Genomic DNA, 19,976 nt, shown 5'->3' on the forward strand with positions numbered 1-19,976 from the left:
GCACAGTATATCACAATGATATAAACTGCTACACTCTAATATATGCTACTGCACAGTATATCACAATGATTTATACTACTACACTCTAATACACGCTACTGCACAGTATATCACAATGATATAAACTACTACACTCTAATACACACTACTGCACAGTATATCACAATGATATAAACTACTACACTCTAATATATGCTACTGCACAGTATATCACAATGATGTAAACTACTACTCAGTTACTCACACTACTTTTCACCAATGTAAAACATTGAAGGACAGATGAGAAAGTCCAGTGTTAGGATTAAGGGGCTCTGCTTCCCCCTCGTGTTCAGAAACAACTGTTACAGTACTACCGTGCTCTGTCCTTTTCATTAATACCCTGTGTAGTGCACTGTGTAAGGTGTTTATTGCTAGGTGTTTAAGTCCTCTGCAGTGCAATATTTAGGGTGCGATTTTTCCAGTCCTCTGTGGTGCAGTTTGTAGTGTGTTAATATTAAAAGAGGTATTATAGCAACATAGCAACCACTAGGGATGCCATCACTACAGCCTAGCAAAATCTAGGCAACCTCCTTGAATAATATAGGAATATATAACCTCAACATATAGTGGTACTTATATTTCATGTCTAATCTAGTGCACTTAATAGGGAGCATGAAACAGTTTGAGGCACACCCCTCCCTCCCTAGCGCTCTCTCTCTCTCTCTCTCTCTGTGTGTGTGTGAGTGCGTGGTCATGTGCACACACTGCCGCAGGATGGCGCCCTCTCTTCTGTATACTCCTGCAGGGGGCGTGTTTCAGGCGTGTGTTGTGGGAGGGTTAGTCGATGTGGGAGGGGTTGTTGCTAAGCGCGTTTCCCCTCGCGCATGAAGAGGGCACAACTGCTGTAGCGCACGGTGGAAGCACCCGAGCGCGCGGCGGTGAGAGGGCTGGTGTAGCCCCGGTTGTGCCCCTCGGTTTTGCCCCGGTGCCACCCCTCAGAATGTCGTGTCTGGAGTGCAGGGTGCAGTTTGTGGACGACACGGACCCTTTCAGCTGCTCGAGCTTCCCGGAGCCCGCGCGTCCCCCGCGTTTCTCCTTCAGAGAGGACCTGCCCCTCAGCAGCCAGTTGCACGCGCTCCACCGCCTGCTGCGCGCGCCGCACCGGGTCAGTACCACAGTGTGTGTGTGTTGAGAGTAAAGCTGGAGTCTGTGTGTTTATGGAGTGTTTATCTGTTTATGTTTATTTGTTTGTGTCGATGGTAATTTGTGTTTGTGGCGATTTTTAGATGGTGTTTTAAATATTTGTGTTTCTGGAGTTGATTTGTTTGTGTATGTGGGGGTTGTTTATGTTTATGGTGTTAGTTTTCATGGTATGTTTATGATATATATTTGTGTTGGTTGTGTTTTTCCATGTTGTCAGTTTGTATGTGCTGTTTATTTGTATGTGTTTGTGCTGTTTGTTTTTATGGAGTTCATTTCTTTGTGTTTATGGTATTTGTTTATAAAGTTCATTTGTTTGTGTCTATGTATTTGTTTATGTTTATGGAGTTTATTTATTTGTGCCTGTGCCGTTTGTTTATGTAGTTCATTTGTGTCTGTTATTTTTTTATGTAGTTCATTTGTTTGTATCTGTGTTATTTGTTTATGTTTATGGAATTCATTTGTTTGTGTCTGTTATTTGTTTGTTTATGGAGTTCATTTGTTTGTATCTCTGTTGTTTGTTTATGTTTATGAAGTTCATTTGTTTGAGTCTGTGTTGTTTGTTTATGTTTATGGAGTTCATTTGTTTGTGTCTGTGTTGTTTGTTTATGTTTATGGAGTTCATTTGTTTGTGTCTGTTATTTGTTTATGTTTATGGAGTTCATTTGTGTGTGTCTGTTATTTGTTTATGTTTATGGAGTTCAATTGTTTGTTTGTTTGGAGTTTATTTGTTTGTGTCTGTTATTTGTTTGTTTATAGAGTTTATTTGTTTGTGTCTGTCGTTTGTTTATGCGGTTAATTTGTGTCTGTGTTATTTGTTCATGTAGTTAATTTGTTTGTGTCTGTGTTATTTGTTTATGTTTATGGAGTTCATTTGTTTGTGTCTGTCGTTTTTTATGCAGTTCATCTGTGTCTGTGTTATTTGTTTATGGAGTTCATTTGTGTGTGTCTGTTATTTGTTTATGTTTATGGAGTTCAATTGTTTGTTTGGAGTTTATTTGTTTGTGTCTGTTTTGTTTGTTTATGTTTATGGAGTTCATTTGTTTGTGTCTGTTATTTGTTTGTTTATGTTTATGGAGTTCATTTGTTTGTGTCTGTTATTTGTTTGTTTATGTTTATGGAGTTCATTTGTTTGTGTCTGTTATTTGTTTGTTTATGTTTATGGAGTTTATTTGTTTGTGTCTGTCGTTTGTTTATGCAGTTAATTTGTGTCTGTGTTATTTGTTCATGTAGTTAATTTGTTTGTGTCTGTTATTTGTTTATGTTTATGGAGTTCATTTGTTTGAGTCTGTGTTGTTTATGTTTATGGAGTTCATTTGTTTGCTTATATGTCGTTTGGTTTGTCTGTGTGATTATGCTATTTGTTTGTGTCTATTTGTTTATGTTTATGCTGTTTCCCTGTTTGTCTGTGAATTGGGTTTTGTGGAATTCCTGTGGAGAGCAGCGAGTCTGTTATATTGTGTGTGTGAGTGTGTGTCTGAGATTAGAGCTGCAGTCAGAGCGACAGGTGGCCAGTCGCCCGATATAACTCTCAGCAGCGTGAGTGGACACTCTCTGGTCTAAAGTAAGAGGTCGCCGTCTTGTCCAGTGTCTCCCCTGGAACCAGAGGAATGTACAAACCTGGAGGTCTCTTGAACACCTAGTCCACACATGACATTGAGCATGGTGACGTTAGGATCATGTGCAGCCGCTCCTCAGTGTCCCACACTCTGCGTCTGGGCGTAGCTCAGAGGTCACTCAGCAGAGACAGTGTCCAGATACTTTTGGACACTGAGGTGAAGGTGAAGGTTGTTTAAAGTGTTACGCAGCAGTTGCTTTATAATTTGCCTTATGAAAACTACATTGTGGTGCACATTTAATATTGCAGCACATACATTCTGGTGCTGCCAGTCCACCTAAAATAGTGCAACAGTTGCATTCTTTTGTCTCTGTTCCACCTTTAGTGATACAGACAACATTTCAGTGCCTCTCTCTCTTTTTCCCCACTGTGGTCGTTACATGCTGGTGCCACCAGTCCACCTTAAATGGTGCATCATTTACATGCTGGTGCCATGAGTCCACCTTAAATGGTGCTGCAGTTACATTCTGGTGTCTTCAATCCACATGGCATAGTGTAGCTACTTCAGCAGTTATATCCTGGTGCATTGTTTCCACCTTAAATTGTTCATATGCCACTATGCCACCTTAAATTGTGCAGCGGTTACATCCTTGTGCCACTGAATGAATTGATGCAGAAATTAGATTTTGGTGTTTCGAGTTCACCATAAATGTTGCATCTGATGTCACTGTTCCACCTTAATTGATAAAGGAAATATATGTTGTTGCCTCTCTTCCACCTTAAATGGTGCAGCAGTTACTGTTTTGTGCCTTTACTTCGCATTGATGATAGTAACAACTCCATTCTGGTGCCTGATCCACCTTAATTGATGTAGACATTATATATTGGTGCCTCTAGTTGCCCTGGTATCTTTCTTCCACCTTAAACGGTGCATTAAATTCTGGCACGAAGCAGGTGTGTGTATTTGTCTACTGCCTCTTTTAAGGTGGAATGATAGATTTGATGAAGAAGCCAGAATGTAACAGCTGCACCACTGTTCCCCATGGCTTCATTGATCCAGAGAACACAGTCCACCGTTTCACTAGACAGTTCTGGGGGATTACACCCCTCAGGCAGACCCCTGGCATTGAGGATGGCTGTGAGCTAGAATTTCCTGCTCCAGAGCCCAGGATTAGTTTAGGATTGTGGATATGGAGAGCACTCGTGATCAGAGAACACCTGGACAGGTGAATCTACAGGTGAATAACTCCGCCCACATTCCTGACTTAATCCACACAGGATACGCCCACAGACCAGGGTGGGGCAGTGGGGGAGGGGGGGGGGGGGCTGAGTGGACAGGGGGGTCTTTGGGCTGATGTCTCCTATTCTAGTGTATAGAGTGTTTATAGAGGAGGCTTATGGACTGATGTCTCCTATTGTAGTGTATAGAGTGTTTATAGAGGAGGTGTGTGGACTGATCTCTCCTATTCTAGTGTATAGAGCGTTTATAGAGGAGGCGTGTGGTCTGATGTCTCCTATTCTAGTGTATAGAGTGTTTATAGAGGAGGCGTATGGACTGATGTCTCCTATTCTAGTGTATAGAGTGTTTATAGAGGAGGCGTATGGACTGATGTCTCCTATTCTAGTGTATAGAGTGTTTATAGAGGAGGCGTGTGGACTGATGTCTCCTATTCTAGTGTATAGAGTGTTTATAGAGGAGGCGTATGGACTGATGTCTCCTATTCTAGTGTATAGAGTGTTTATAGAGGAGGCGTGTGGACTGATGTCTCCTATTCTAGTGTATAGAGTGTTTATAGAGGAGGCGTGTGGACTGATGTCTCCTATTCTAGTGTATAGAGCGTTTATAGAGGAGGCGTGTGGACTGATGTCTCCTATTCTAGTGTATAGAGTGTTTATAGAGGAGGCACGTGGACTGATGTCTCCTTTTCTAGTGTATAGAGCATTTATAGAGGAGGCGTGTGGACTGATCTCTCCTATTCTAGTGTATAGAGTGTTTATAGAGGAGGCGTATGGACTGATGTCTCCTATTCTAGTGTATAGAGCGTTTATTGAGGAGGCGTATGGACTGATGTCTCCTATTCTAGTGTATAGAGTGTTTATAGAGGAGGCTTGTGGACTGATGTCTCCTATTCTAGTGTATAGAGCGTTTATTGAGGAGGAATGTGGACTGATGTCTCCTATTCTAGTGTATAGAGCTAGATTGAGGAGGCGTATGGACTGATGTCTCCTATTCTAGTGTATAGAGTGTTTATAGAGGAGGCGTATGGACTGATGTCTCCTATTCTAGTGTATAGAGTGTTTATAGAGGAGGCGTATGGACTGATGTCTCCTATTCTAGTGTATAGAGCGTTTATTGAGGAGGCGTATGGACTGATGTCTCCTATTCTAGTGTATAGAGTGTTTATAGAGGAGGCTTGTGGACTGATGTCTCCTATTCTAGTGTATAGAGCGTTTATTGAGGAGGAATGTGGACTGATGTCTCCTATTCTAGTGTATAGAGCTAGATTGAGGAGGCGTATGGACTGATGTCTCCTATTCTAGTGTATAGAGTGTTTATAGAGGAGGCGTATGGACTGATGTCTCCTATTCTAGTGTATAGAGTGTTTATAGAGGAGGCGTGTGGACTGATATCTCCTATTCTAGTGTATAGAGCGTTTATAGAGGAGGCGGTATGGACTGATCTCTCCTATTCTAGTGTATAGAGCATTTATTGAGGAGGCGTGTATGGACTGATCTCTCCTATTCTAGTGTATAGAGCATTTATTGAGGAGTCGTGTGGACTGATTTATCCTGCACCTGTTATTTTCCCTTTTGTGGTTTCTTTTTTCTTGCTTTTTCCCTTATTTTTTTATTGAGCAGTGTTTCAGTCTCTTGTTTTCCCCCTTGTCTCTTTCCTTATGGTGTCTCTTCCATTCTCTTTCTGTCCTCTCCTCTCTCTCTTTCTTGCTCTGTAATTTCTGAGAGGAGCCTGAGGCCGGTTTAATTGAGTGTTTGAGTAAAATCTGTAAAACAAAATATAGGTCAGTGTTTTTTTTTTCCCAGAATGCCTCAGTGCTGGTCACACCGCTGACCCAGTGTAGACACAGTCCCCATTTAAGAGTCGAGTCAGATTTTCACTTTTAAACTGCCTGGATCTCTGAGTGTTATCAGGAATGATGGGGGCTGGGGGCGGTGTGTGTGTTTGATGGTGGGGGGAGATGTTCTGGAGGGAAGGGACCTTTCAGCCCCAATGCTAACGTTACAGGGGGAGTGGTGTGTCCAGTCAGAAGATGTGATTGTGTTCAGTGCAGTGCAGTCTGAGGGTTAGAAGGCCATTGTTGGGGTGTTCCTGAGCATGTTGATGATGTTGTGGGCTGTGTCCTGCCTCTACACACTGCCCTGAACCTGCCAAAGTCACTGAGAGTGAACTCTCACGCTGGATGGAGCAGGACCTTCACTTGGTTCCTTTGGTGTGTGGAACAGTGGAACTGTGTTCTCTGGAGTGATGGAGTTCCTCTGGTGTGTGGAACAGTGGAACTGTGTTTTCTGGAGTGATGGAGTTCCTCTGGTGTGTGGAACAGTGGAACTGTGTTCTCTGGAGTGATGGAGTTCCTCTGGTGTGTGGAACAGTGGAACTGTGTTTTCTGGAGTGATGGAGTTCCTCTGGTGTGTGGAACAGTGGAACTGTGTTCTCTGGAGTGATGGAGTTCCTCTGGTGTGTGGAACAATGGAACTGTGTTTTCTGGAGTGATGGAGTTCCTCTGGTGTGTGGAACAGTGGAAAAGTGTTCTCTGGAGCGATGGAGTTCCTCTGGTGTGTGGAACAGTGGAACTGTGTTCTCTGGAGCAATGGAGTTCCTCTGGTGTGTGGAACAGTGGAACTGTGTTCTCTGGAGTGATGGGGTTCCTCTGGTGTGTGGAACAGTGGAACTGTGTTCTCTGGAGTGATGGGGTTCCTCTGGTGTGTGGAACAGTGGAACTGTGTTTTCTGGAGTGATGGAGTTCCTCTGGTGTGTGGAACAGTGGAACTGTGTTCTCTGGAGCGATGGAGTTCCTCTGGTGTGTGGAACAGTAGAACTGTGTTCTTTGGAGTGATGGAGTTCCTCTGGTGTGTGGAACAGTGGAACTGTGTTCTCTGGAACGATGGAGTTCCTCTGGTGTGTGGAACAGTGGAACTGTGTTCTTTGGAGTGATGGAGTTCCTCTGGTGTGTGGAACAGTGGAACTGTGTTCTCTGGAGTGATGGGGTTCCTCTGGTGTGTGGAACAGTGGATCTGTGTTCTCTGGAGTGATGGGGTTCCTCTGGTGTGTGGAACAGTGGAACTGTGTTCTCTGGAGTGATGGTGTTCCTCTGGTGTGTGGAACAGTGGAACTGTGTTCTCTGGAATAATGGGGTTCCTCTGGTGTGTGGAACAGTGGAACTGTGTTCTCTGGAGTGATGGGGTTCCTCTGGTGTGTGGAACAGTGGAACTGTGTTCTCTGTAGTGAAGGAGTTCCTCTTGTGAGTGGAACAGTGGAACTGTGTTCTCTGTAGTGATGGGGTTCCTCTGGTGTGTGGAACAGTGGAACTGTGTTCTCTGTAGTGAAGGAGTTCCTCTTGTGAGTGGAACAGTGGAACTGTGTTCTCTGTAGTGATGGGGTTCCTGTGGTGTGTGGAACAGTGGAACTGTGTTCTCTGGAGTGACGGAGTTCCTCTGGTGTGTGGAACAGTGGAACTGTGTTCTCTGGAGTGATGGGGTTCCTCTGGTGTGTGGAACAGTGGAACTGTGTTCTCTGGAGTGATGGAGTTCCTCTGGTGTGTGGAACAGTGGAACTGTGTTCTCTGGAGTGACGGAGTTCCTCTGGTGTGTGGAACAGTGGAACTGTGTTCTCTGGAGTGACGGAGTTCCTCTGGTGTGTGGAACAGTGGAACTGTGTTCTCTGGAGTGACGGAGTTCCTCTGGTGTGTGGAACAGTGGAACTGTGTTCTCTGGAGTGATGGAGTTCCTCTGGTGTGTGGAACAGTGGAACTGTGTTCTCTGGAGCGATGGAGTTCCTCTGGTGTGTGGAACAGTGGAACTGTGTTCTCTGGAGTGATGGAGTTCCTCTGGTGTGTGGAACAGTGGAACTGTGTTCTCTGGAGTGATGGAGTTCCTCTGGTGTGTGGAACAGTGGAACTGTGTTCTCTGGAGTGATGGAGTTCCTCTGGTGTGTGGAACAGTGGAACTGTGTTCTCTGGAGTGATGGGGTTCCTCTGGTGTGTGGAACAGTGGAACTGTAATCTCTGGAGTGATAGAGTTCCTCTGGTGTGTGGAACAGTGGAACTGTGTTCTCTGGAGTGATGGGGTTCCTCTGGTGTGTGGAACAGTGGAACAGTGTTCTCTTGAGTGATGAGGTTCCTCTGGTGTGTGGAACAATGGAACAGTGTTCTCTTGAGTGATGGGGTTCCTCTGGTGTGTGGAACAGTGGAACTGTAAACTCCGGAGTGATGGGGTTCCTCTGGTGTGTGGAACAGTGGACCTGTGTTTTCTGGAGTGATGGGGTTCCTCTGGTGTGTGGAACAGTGGAACTGTGTTCTCTGGAGTGATGGAGTTCCTCTGGTGTGTGGAACAGTGGAACTGTGTTCTCTGGAGTGATGGGGTTTCTCTGGTGTGTGGAACAGTGGAACTGTAATCTCTGGAGTGATAGAGTTCCTCTGGTGTGTGGAACAGTGGAACTGTGTTCTCTGGAGTGATGGGGTTCCTCTGGTGTGTGGAACAGTGGAACAGTGTTCTCTTGAGTGATGGGGTTCCTCTGGTGTGTGGAACAGTGGAACTGTAATCTCTGGAGTGATGGGGTTCCTCTGGTGTGTGGAACAGTGGACCTGTGTTTTCTGGAGTGATGGGGTTCCTCTGGTGTGTGGAACAGTGGAACTGTGTTCTCTGGAGTGATGGAGTTCCTCTGGTGTGTGGAACAGTGGAACTGTGTTCTCTGGAGTGATGGAGTTCCTCTGGTGTGTGGAACAGTGGAACTGTAATCTCTGGAGTGATGGGGTTCCTCTGGTGTGTGGAACAGTGGACCTGTGTTTTCTGGAGTGATGGGGTTCCTCTGGTGTGTGGAACAGTGGAACTGTGTTCTCTGGAGTGATGGAGTTCCTCTGGTGTGTGAAACAGTGGAACTGTGTTTTCTGGAGTGATGGGGTTCCTCTGGTGTGTGGAACAGTGGACCTGTGTTTTCTGGAGTGATGGGGTTCCTCTGGTGTGTGGAACAGTGGAACTGTGTTCTCTGGAGTGATGGAGTTCCTCTGGTGTGTGGAACAGTGGAACTGTGTTCTCTGGAGTGATGGAGTTCCTCTGGGGAGTGGAACAGTGGAACTGTGTTCTCTGGAGTGATGGAGTTCCTCTGGTGTGTGGAACAGTGGAACTGTGTTCTCTGGAGTGATGGAGTTCCTCTGGTGTGTGGAACAGTGGAACTGTGTTCTCTGGAGCGATGGAGTTCCTCTGGTGTGTGGAACAGTGGAACTGTCTTCTCTGGAGTGATGGAGTTCCTCTGGTGTGTGGAACAGTGGAACTGTGTTCTCTGGAGTGATGGAGTTCCTCTGGTGTGTGGAACAGTGGAACTGTGTTCTCTGGAGTGATGGAGTTCCTCTGGTGTGTGGAACAGTGGAACTGTGTTCTCTGGAGTGATGGGGTTCCTCTGGTGTGTGGAACAGTGGAACTGTGTTCTCTGGAGCGATGGAGTTCCTCTGGTGTGTGGAACAGTGGAACTGTGTTCTCTGGAGTGATGGAGTTCCTCTGGGGAGTGGAACAGTGGAACTGTGTTCTCTGGAGTGATGGAGTTCCTCTGGTGTGTGGAACAGTGGAACTGTGTTCTCTGGAGTGATGGGGTTCCTCTGGTGTGTGGAACAGTGGAACTGTGTTCTCTGGAGCGATGGAGTTCCTCTGGTGTGTGGAACAGTGGAACTGTGTTCTCTGGAGTGATGGAGTTCTTCTGGGGAGTGGAACAGTGGAACTGTGTTCTCTGGAGTGATGGAGTTCCTCTGGGGAGTGGAACAGTGGAACTGTAATCTCTGGAGTGATAGAGTTCCTCTGGTGTGTGGAACAGTGGAACTGTGTTCTCTGGAGTGATGGGGTTCCTCTGGTGTGTGGAACAGTGGAACAGTGTTCTCTTGAGTGATGAGGTTCCTCTGGTGTGTGGAACAGTGGAACAGTGTTCTCTTGAGTGATGGGGTTCCTCTGGTGTGTGGAACAGTGGAACTGTAATCTCTGGAGTGATGGCGCTCCTCTGGTGTGTGGAACAGTGGACCTGTGTTTTCTGGAGTGATGGGGTTCCTCTGGTGTGTGGAACAGTGGAACTGTGTTCTCTGGAGTGATGGAGTTCCTCTGGTGTGTGGAACAGTGGAACTGTGTTCTCTGGAGTGATGGAGTTCCTCTGGTGTGTGGAACAGTGGAACTGTGTTCTCTGGAGTGATGGGGTTCCTCTGGTGTGTGGAACAGTGGACCTGTGTTTTCTGGAGTGATGGGGTTCCTCTGGTGTGTGGAACAGTGGAACTGTGTTCTCTGGAGTGATGGAGTTCCTCTGGTGTGTGGAACAGTGGAACTGTGTTCTCTGGAGTGATGGGGTTCCTCTGGTGTGTGGAACAGTGGACCTGTGTTCTCTGGAGTGATGGAGTTCCTCTGGTGTGTGGAACAGTGGAACTGTGTTCTCTGGAGTGATGGAGTTCCTCTGGTGTGTGGAACAGTGGAACTGTGTTCTCTGGAGTGATGGGGTTCCTCTGGTGTGTGGAACAGTGGAACTGTGTTCTCTGGAGTGATGGAGTTCCTCTGGTGTGTGGAACAGTGGAACTGTGTTCTCTGGAGTGATGGGGTTCCTCTGGTGTGTGGAACAGTGGAACTGTGTTCTCTGGAGCGATGGAGTTCCTCTGGTGTGTGGAACAGTGGAACTGTGTTCTCTGGAGTGATGGAGTTCCTCTGGGGAGTGGAACAGTGGAACTGTGTTCTCTGGAGTGATGGAGTTCCTCTGGTGTGTGGAACAGTGGAACTGTGTTCTCTGGAGTGATGGGGTTCCTCTGGTGTGTGGAACAGTGGAACTGTGTTCTCTGGAGTGATGGAGTTCCTCTGGTGTGTGGAACAGTGGAACTGTGTTCTCTGGAGTGATGGGGTTCCTCTGGTGTGTGGAACAGTGGAACTGTGTTCTCTGGAGCGATGGAGTTCCTCTGGTGTGTGGAACAGTGGAACTGTGTTCTCTGGAGTGATGGGGTTCCTCTGGTGTGTGGAACAGTGGAACTGTGTTCTCTGGAGTGATGGAGTTCCTCTGGTGTGTGGAACAGTGGAACTGTGTTCTCTGGAGTGATGGGGTTCCTCTGGTGTGTGGAACAGTGGATCTGTGTTCTCTGGAGTGATGGGGTTCCTCTGGTGTGTGGAACAGTGGAACTGTGTTCTCTGGAGTGATGGTGTTCCTCTGGTGTGTGGAACAGTGGAACTGTGTTCTCTGGAATAATGAGGTTCCTCTGGTGTGTGGAACAGTGGAACTGTGTTCTCTGGAGTGATGGGGTTCCTCTGGTGTGTGGAACAGTGGAACTGTGTTCTCTGTAGTGAAGGAGTTCCTCTTGTGAGTGGAACAGTGGAACTGTGTTCTCTGTAGTGATGGGGTTCCTCTGGTGTGTGGAACAGTGGAACTGTGTTCTCTGTAGTGAAGGAGTTCCTCTTGTGAGTGGAACAGTGGAACTGTGTTCTCTGTAGTGATGGGGTTCCTGTGGTGTGTGGAACAGTGGAACTGTGTTCTCTTGAGTGACGGAGTTCCTCTGGTGTGTGGAACAGTGGAACTGTGTTCTCTGGAGTGATGGGGTTCCTCTGGTGTGTGGAACAGTGGAACTGTGTTCTCTGGAGTGATGGAGTTCCTCTGGTGTGTGGAACAGTGGAACTGTGTTCTCTGGAGCGATGGAGTTCCTCTGGTGTGTGGAACAGTGGAACTGTGTTCTCTGGAGTGATGGAGTTCCTCTGGTGTGTGGAACAGTGGAACTGTGTTCTCTGGAGTGATGGGGTTCCTCTGGTGTGTGGAACAGTGGAACTGTAATCTCTGGAGTGATAGAGTTCCTCTGGTGTGTGGAACAGTGGAACTGTGTTCTCTGAAGTGATGGGGTTCCTCTGGTGTGTGGAACAGTGGAACAGTGTTCTCTTGAGTGATGAGGTTCCTCTGGTGTGTGGAACAATGGAACAGTGTTCTCTTGAGTGATGGGGTTCCTCTGGTGTGTGGAACAGTGGAACTGTAAACTCTGGAGTGATGGGGTTCCTCTGGTGTGTGGAACAGTGGACCTGTGTTTTCTGGAGTGATGGGGTTCCTCTGGTGTGTGGAACAGTGGAACTGTGTTCTCTGGAGTGATGGAGTTCCTCTGGTGTGTGGAACAGTGGAACTGTGTTCTCTGGAGTGATGGGGTTCCTCTGGTGTGTGGAACAGTGGAACTGTAATCTCTGGAGTGATGGAGTTCCTCTGGTGTGTGGAACAGTGGAACTGTGTTCTCTGGAGTGATGGGGTTACTCTGGTGTGTGGAACAGTGGAACAGTGTTCTCTTGAGTGATGAGGTTCCTCTGGTGTGTGGAACAGTGGAACAGTGTTCTCTTGAGTGATGGGGTTCCCCTGGTGTTTGGAACAGTGGAACTGTAATCTCTGGAGTGATGGGGTTCCTCTGGTGTGTGGAACAGTGGATCTGTGTTTTCTGGAGTGATGGGGTTCCTCTGGTGTGTGGAACAGTGGAACTGTGTTCTCTGGAGTGATGGAGTTCCTCTGGTGTGTGGAACAGTGGAACTGTGTTCTCTGGAGCGATGGAGTTCCTCTGGTGTGTGGAACAGTGGAACTGTGTTCTCTGGAGTGATGGAGTTCCTCTGGTGTGTGGAACAGTGGAACTGTGTTGTCTGGAGTGATGGGGTTCCTCTGGTGTGTGGAACAGTGGAACTGTGTTCTCTGGAGTGATGGAGTTCCTCTGGTGTGTGGAACAGTGGAACTGTGTTCTCTGGTTTGATGGGGTTCCTTTGGTGTGTGGAACAGTGGAACTGTGTTCTCTGGAGTGATGGAGTTCCTCTGGTGTGTGGAACAGTGGAACTGTGTTCTCTGGAGTGATGGGGTTCCTCTGGTGTGTGGAACAGTGGAACTGTGTTCTCTGGAGTGATGGAGTTCCTCTGGTGTGTGGAACAGTGGAACTGTGTTCTCTGGAGTGATGGGGTTCCTCTGGTGTGTGGAACAGTGGAACAGTGTTCTCTTGAGTGATGGGGTTCCTCTGGTGTTTGGAACAGTGGAACTGTAATCTCTGGAGTGATGGGGTTCCTCTGGTGTGTGGAACAGTGGACCTGTGTTTTCTGGAGTGATGGGGTTCCTCTGGTGTGTGGAACAGTGGAACTGTGTTCTCTGGAGTGATGGAGTTCCTCTGGTGTGTGGAACAGTGGAACTGTGTTCTCTGGAGTGATGGAGTTCCTCTGGTGTGTGGAACAGTGGAACTGTGTTCTCTGGAGTGATGGGGTTCCTCTGGTGTGTGGAACAGTGGACCTGTGTTTTCTGGAGTGATGGGGTTCCTCTGGTGTGTGGAACAGTGGAACTGTGTTCTCTGGAGTGATGGAGTTCCTCTGGTGTGTGGAACAGTGGAACTGTGTTCTCTGGAGTGATGGGGTTCCTCTGGTGTGTGGAACAGTGGAACTGTGTTCTCTGGAGTGATGGAGTTCCTCTGGTGTGTGGAACAGTGGAACTGTGTTCTCTGGAGTGATGGAGATCCTCTGGTGTGATGAGTGTCCTTGGTTCTTAAGGAACGCTGGACGAGGACGTGTCCAGATTCCACTGGAATGATCTCCTGCTTGGGTTTACAGGCTGTAATTTAGTCCCAGGCTTTGTGAGATATTGGACAGTGTGTATTGTGTTGGCAAAGCTCTGGTCTAAATCTGGACTCCACACACACACCCACACACACACCCACACACACACACACACACACACACACACAGAGAGAGAGGTCTTCATTAACCCATGAGGGGTATTAATGAATTTGTGTCAGGACTAGGACTTGAGCCAGGGGACTAGAGGCCTGAGCTTCGTCCAGACCAGTCTCAGTCTTGACTAAGACCTGACTTTGGGGGTGTTGCCTGGGGCAACAGCAATTCAGGATTAGTTTAAGATCAGGATCAGTCCAGAATAAGTTTACGAATGGTCCAGGATCAGTTTATGTTAATATTAGTTTAAGATCAGTTCAGGAGCAGATTAAGTTTAGTTTAAAATCACTTCTGGATTAGTTTAGCATCTGGAGGCCTGTTTGGATCAGGTCTAAACTGAGTGCAGGATTAGTACACAGTTCCAGGCCTGTGTGAACTGACCACACTGACCCTGGGTCCAGAACAACTCTCTCTAAACTGACTCTGAGCGTGACGTTTTAGACTCAGACTTTAAACGAAATCCCCACTGATCTAAGATAAACTAATCCTGCACTAGTCTCAGCCTGCTGTAAAATAATCTGAGACAGAGCGCAGAGCTGAGCTGAGGCTGAGATAATCTGAGCTAAATTAAGCTGAGGTGCTGAAGTGGGGGTCAGTATGCGGTGATAGTGGTGAGGGGGATAGTGGTGCTGGAGTGTGTGTGTGTGTGTGTGTGTGTGTGTGTGTGTGTGTGTGTGTCGAGGGTGGGGGGGGTGATATAATACGGTGTAAGTGTCACATCCACCTGTTTCTGACACCTGACACAGCTGTTGGCCCCAGGCCCCACCCTCTCTGTGGACGCTGTAGCTGTGTGGGGGTCGGTTTGAGGAGGCTGACCGTGGGGGTGTTGTAATGTTCTGTTAGACAGGACACGTGTTTATAAATGTGTAGAGATTATTATAATTATATCAGGGTGTCACACGTTTACCTTGTTTCTTGTTTTCCTGTTCTCTTTTTGTTCCCTTTGTTCTACTATGTGCTCTGTCAGCACATGGCTCTTTTGGTCCCTTAGCTCCGCCCTCTTGTCAGTGTCTCCACCTGTATCTCTTCTGCCTCCTCCTTACCTGTCTCAGGTGTCCTGGTGTGTGTGTATATATACCCCTTATTTTCAGTGCCCCTACTGTGTAGGTGTGTTTCCGTGTGTGTGTTTACCAATGTCTACACAGATTCATGTCTGTTTCCTGTCCTGATTAATGTTGTGTGTTTGTGCCTCCTTGCCCGTCTTTGTTTTCTCTGTTGGTTCTGCTTTTGTTTTGTAAATTGATGTAATAACAAATTATTTTGATTCATGGTGATGATGTAATAAGACTGGTGTGTGATATGATGGTGCTTTATGGTGATGATGTAAGAACACTGGTGTGTGATGTGTGATGTGATGATACTTTAAACAGTGTTATCACATCATGTGATGGTGCTTCATGATGATGATGTAATAACACTGGTGTGTGATGTGATGATGCTTTAAACAGTGTTATTACATCATGTGATGGTGCTTTATGATGATGATGTAATAACACTGGTGTGTGATGTGATGATGCTTTAAACAGTGTTATTACATCATGTGATTGTGCTTTATGGTGATGATGTAATAACACTGGTTTGTGATGTGTGATGCGATGATGCTTTATGGTGATGATGTAATAACACTGGTGTGTGATGTGATTGTGATTCATGGTGATGATATACTACACTGGAGTGTGATGTGATTGTTATTTTAGGTGATGGTGATGTAATAACACTGGTGTGTGATGTGATTGTTATTTATGGTGATAGTGATGTAATAACACTGGTGTGTGATGTGATTGTGATTCATGGCGATGATGTAATAAGACTGGTGTGTGATGTGAGGGTGATATATGGTGATGATGTAATAACACTGTTGTGTGATGTGATGGTGATATATATTTTCATGATGATGTAATAACAATTATGTGTGATGTGATGGTATTTTATGGTGATGATGATGTAATAACAATGATTTGTGATGTGATGGTGATTTATAGTGATGATGATGTAATAACAATGATGTGTGATGTGATGGTATTTTATGGTGATGATGATGTAATAACAATGATTTGTGATGTGATGGTGATTTATAGTGATGATGATGTAATAACAATGATGTGTGATGTGATGGTATTTTATGGTGATGATGATGTAATAACAATGATTTGTGATGTGATGGTGATTTATAGTGATGATGATGTAATAACAATGATGTGTGATGTGATGGTATTTTATGGTGATGATGATGTAATAACAATTATTTGTGATGTGATGGTGATTTATGGTGATGATGATGTAATAATGCTTAGATATGTGAATAAATTCTATTGGTGATGTTAATTCTTTGTTTTTGTCTATCTTTCTTGTCTCTCTTTCACTGTCTCTCTGTCTGGGTGGTGTACAGCTGGACGATTGTGCTCTGCAGTTGTCTCATAATGGCTCATATCTGGACCTGGAGTCGTCTCTGTCCGAGCAGAGGGACGAGTTGGAGGGCTTTCAGTTTGGGGACGAAGGCGGAGGAGGGTGAGGTCTACACCACCCACACTACATTACACACACACACACACACACACACACACACACACACACACACACTCTGCAGTACACACACTACAGTACACTAGAGTATACTCACTACACACACTACAGTACACACAGTACACAAACTACACACACTACAGTACACACTACAGTACACACTCTACAGTATACACACTACAGTACACACTCTACAGTACACAAACTACACACACTACAGTACACAAACTACACACACTACAGTACACACTCTACAGTACACACTCTACAGTACACACACTACAGTACACACTACAGTACACTAGAGTATACACACTACACACACTACAGTACACACGCTACAGTACACAAACTACACACACTACAGTACACACGCTACAGTACACAAACTACACACACTGCAGTAAACACACTACAGTACACACTCTACATTACACAAACTACACACACTACAGTATACACACTACACACACTACAGTACACACACTACAGTACACACGCTACAGTACACAAACTACACACACTACAGTAAACACTCTACAGTACACACTCTACAGTACACACACTACAGTACACACTCTACAGTACACAAACTACACACACTACAGTACACTAGAGTATACACACTACACACACTACAGTACACACTACACACACTACAGTACACTAGAGTATACACACTACACACACTACAGTACACACACAACACACACTACAGTACACACACTACAGTACACAAACTACACACAATACAGTACACACACTACAGTAAACACACTACAGTACACACACTACACACTCTACAGTACACAAACTACACACACTACAGTACACTAGAGTATACACACTACACACACTACAGTACACACACTACACACACTACAGTACACACACTACACACTCTACAGTACACAAACTACACACACTACAGTACACTACAGTACACACACTACACACAATACAGTACACACACTACAGTAAACACACTAAAGTACACACTACACACTCTACAGTACACAAACTACACACACTACAGTACACTAGAGTATACACACTACACACGCTACAGTACACAAACTACACACACTACAGTAAACACACTACAGTACTCACTCTACAGTACACAAACTACACACACTACAGTACACTACAGTACACAAACTACACACAATACAGTACACAAACTACACACAATACAGTACACACACTACGGTAAACACACTACAGTACACACACTACACACTCTACAGTACACAAACTACACACACAACAGTACACTAGAGTATACACACTACACATGCTACAGTACACAAACTACACACACTACAGTAAACACACTACAGTACACACTCTACAGTACACAAACTACACACACTACAGTACACTAGAGTATACACACTACACACACTACAGTACACACTACACACACTACAGTACACTAGAGTACACACACTACAGTACACAAACTACACACAATACAGTAAACACACTACAGTAAACACACTACACACTCTACAGTACACAAACTACACACACTACAGTACACTAGAGTATACACACTACACACACTACAGTACACACACTACACACTCTACAGTACACAAACTACACACACTACAGTACACTACAGTACACACACTACACACAATACAGTACACACACTACAGTAAACACACTACAGTACACACACTACACACTCTACAGTACACAAACTACACACACTACAGTAAACACACTACAGTACACACTCTACAGTACACAAAATACACACACTACAGTACACTACAGTACACAAACTACACACAATACAGTACACACACTACAGTACACACACTACACACTCTACAGTACACAAACTACACACACTACAGTACACTACAGTACACACACTACACACAATACAGTACACACACTACAGTAAACACACTACAGTACACACACTACACACTCTACAGTACACAAACTACACACACTACAGTACACTAGAGTATACACACTGCACACGCTACAGTACACAAACTACACACACTACAGTACACTAGAGTATACACACTACACACACTACAGTACACTAGAGTATACACACTACACACACTACAGTACACACACTACAGTAAACACACTACAGTACACACACTACACACTCTACAGTACACAAACTACACACACTACAGTAAACACACTACAGTACACACTCTACAGTACACAAACTACACACACTACAGTACACTACAGTACACAAACTACACACAATACAGTACACAAACTACACACAATACAGTACACACACTACAGTACACACACTACACACTCTACAGTACACAAACTACACACACTACAGTACACTACAGTACACACACTACACACAATACAGTACACACACTACAGTAAACACACTACAGTACACACACTACACACTCTACAGTACACAAACTACACACACTACAGTACACTAGAGTATACACACTACACACGCTACAGTACACAAACTACACACACTACAGTACACACTCTACAGTACACAAACTACACACACTACAGTACACTACAGTACACAAACTACACACAATACAGTACACACACTACGGTAAACACACTACAGTACACACACTACACACTCTACAGTACACAAACTACACACACTACAGTACACTAGAGTATACACACTACACATGCTACAGTACACAAACTACACACACTACAGTAAACACACTCTACAGTACACAAACTACACACACTACAGTACACTAGAGTATACACACTACACACACTACAGTACACCCACTACAGTACACACTCTACAGTACACAAACTACACACACTACAGTACACTAGAGTATACACACTACACACACTACAGTACACTAGAGTATACACACTACACACACTACAGTACACACACTACACACACTACAGTACACACAGTACACACACTACAGTAAACACACTACACACTCTACAGTACACAAACTACACACACTACAGTACACTAGAGTATACACACTACACACACTACAGTACACTAGAGAATACACTCTACACACACTACAGTACACACACTACACACACTACAATACACACAGTACACACACTACAGTACACACACTACAGTTCACAAACTACACACACTACAATACACACAGTACACACACTACAGTACACATTCTACAGTACACAAACTACACACACTACAGTACACACACTACACACACTACAGTACACACACTACACACACTACAGTACACACACTACAGTACACAGTCTACAGTACACAAACTACACATACTACAGTAAACACACTACACACACTACAGTACACACACTACACACTCTACAGTACACAAACTACACACACTACAGCACACTACAGTATACACACTACACACACTACATTACACTACAGTAAACACACTACACACACTACAGTACACACACTACACACTCTACAGTACACAAACTACACACACTACAGTACACACACTACAGTACATTACAGTACACACACTACACACACTACATTACACTACAGTATACACACTACACACACTACAGTACACACACTACAGTACACACAGTACACACACTACAGTACACTAGAGTATACACACTACACACACTACAGTACACACACTACACACACTACATTACACTAGAATATACACACTACACACACTACAGTACACACAGTACACACACTACAGTACACACACTACAGTACACATTCTACAGTACACAAACTACACACACTACAGTACACACACTAGAGTACACACACAGTGTAACACAAACACATTGCACTTCACAACAC

General features: G+C 45.1%; 1 protein-coding gene across 1 annotated transcript in view; it reads left to right on the forward strand.

Moving 5' to 3' along the window:
* Positions 1-979: 979 nt before the first annotated feature.
* The window catches only part of fhod3a (formin homology 2 domain containing 3a), a 68,501-nt gene continuing 49,504 nt past the window's right edge, over positions 980-19,976 (forward strand). Inside the window, exons 1-2 of the mRNA XM_066668030.1 lie at positions 980-1,144; positions 16,035-16,153. Coding sequence (XP_066524127.1) covers positions 980-1,144; positions 16,035-16,153 — 284 coding nt within the window. The remainder of the gene's footprint in view (positions 1,145-16,034; positions 16,154-19,976) is intronic.

This window comes from Hoplias malabaricus, chromosome 4 (genome assembly GCF_029633855.1).
Source record: "Hoplias malabaricus isolate fHopMal1 chromosome 4, fHopMal1.hap1, whole genome shotgun sequence".
NCBI classification, from domain to species: Eukaryota; Metazoa; Chordata; class Actinopteri; order Characiformes; family Erythrinidae; genus Hoplias; species Hoplias malabaricus.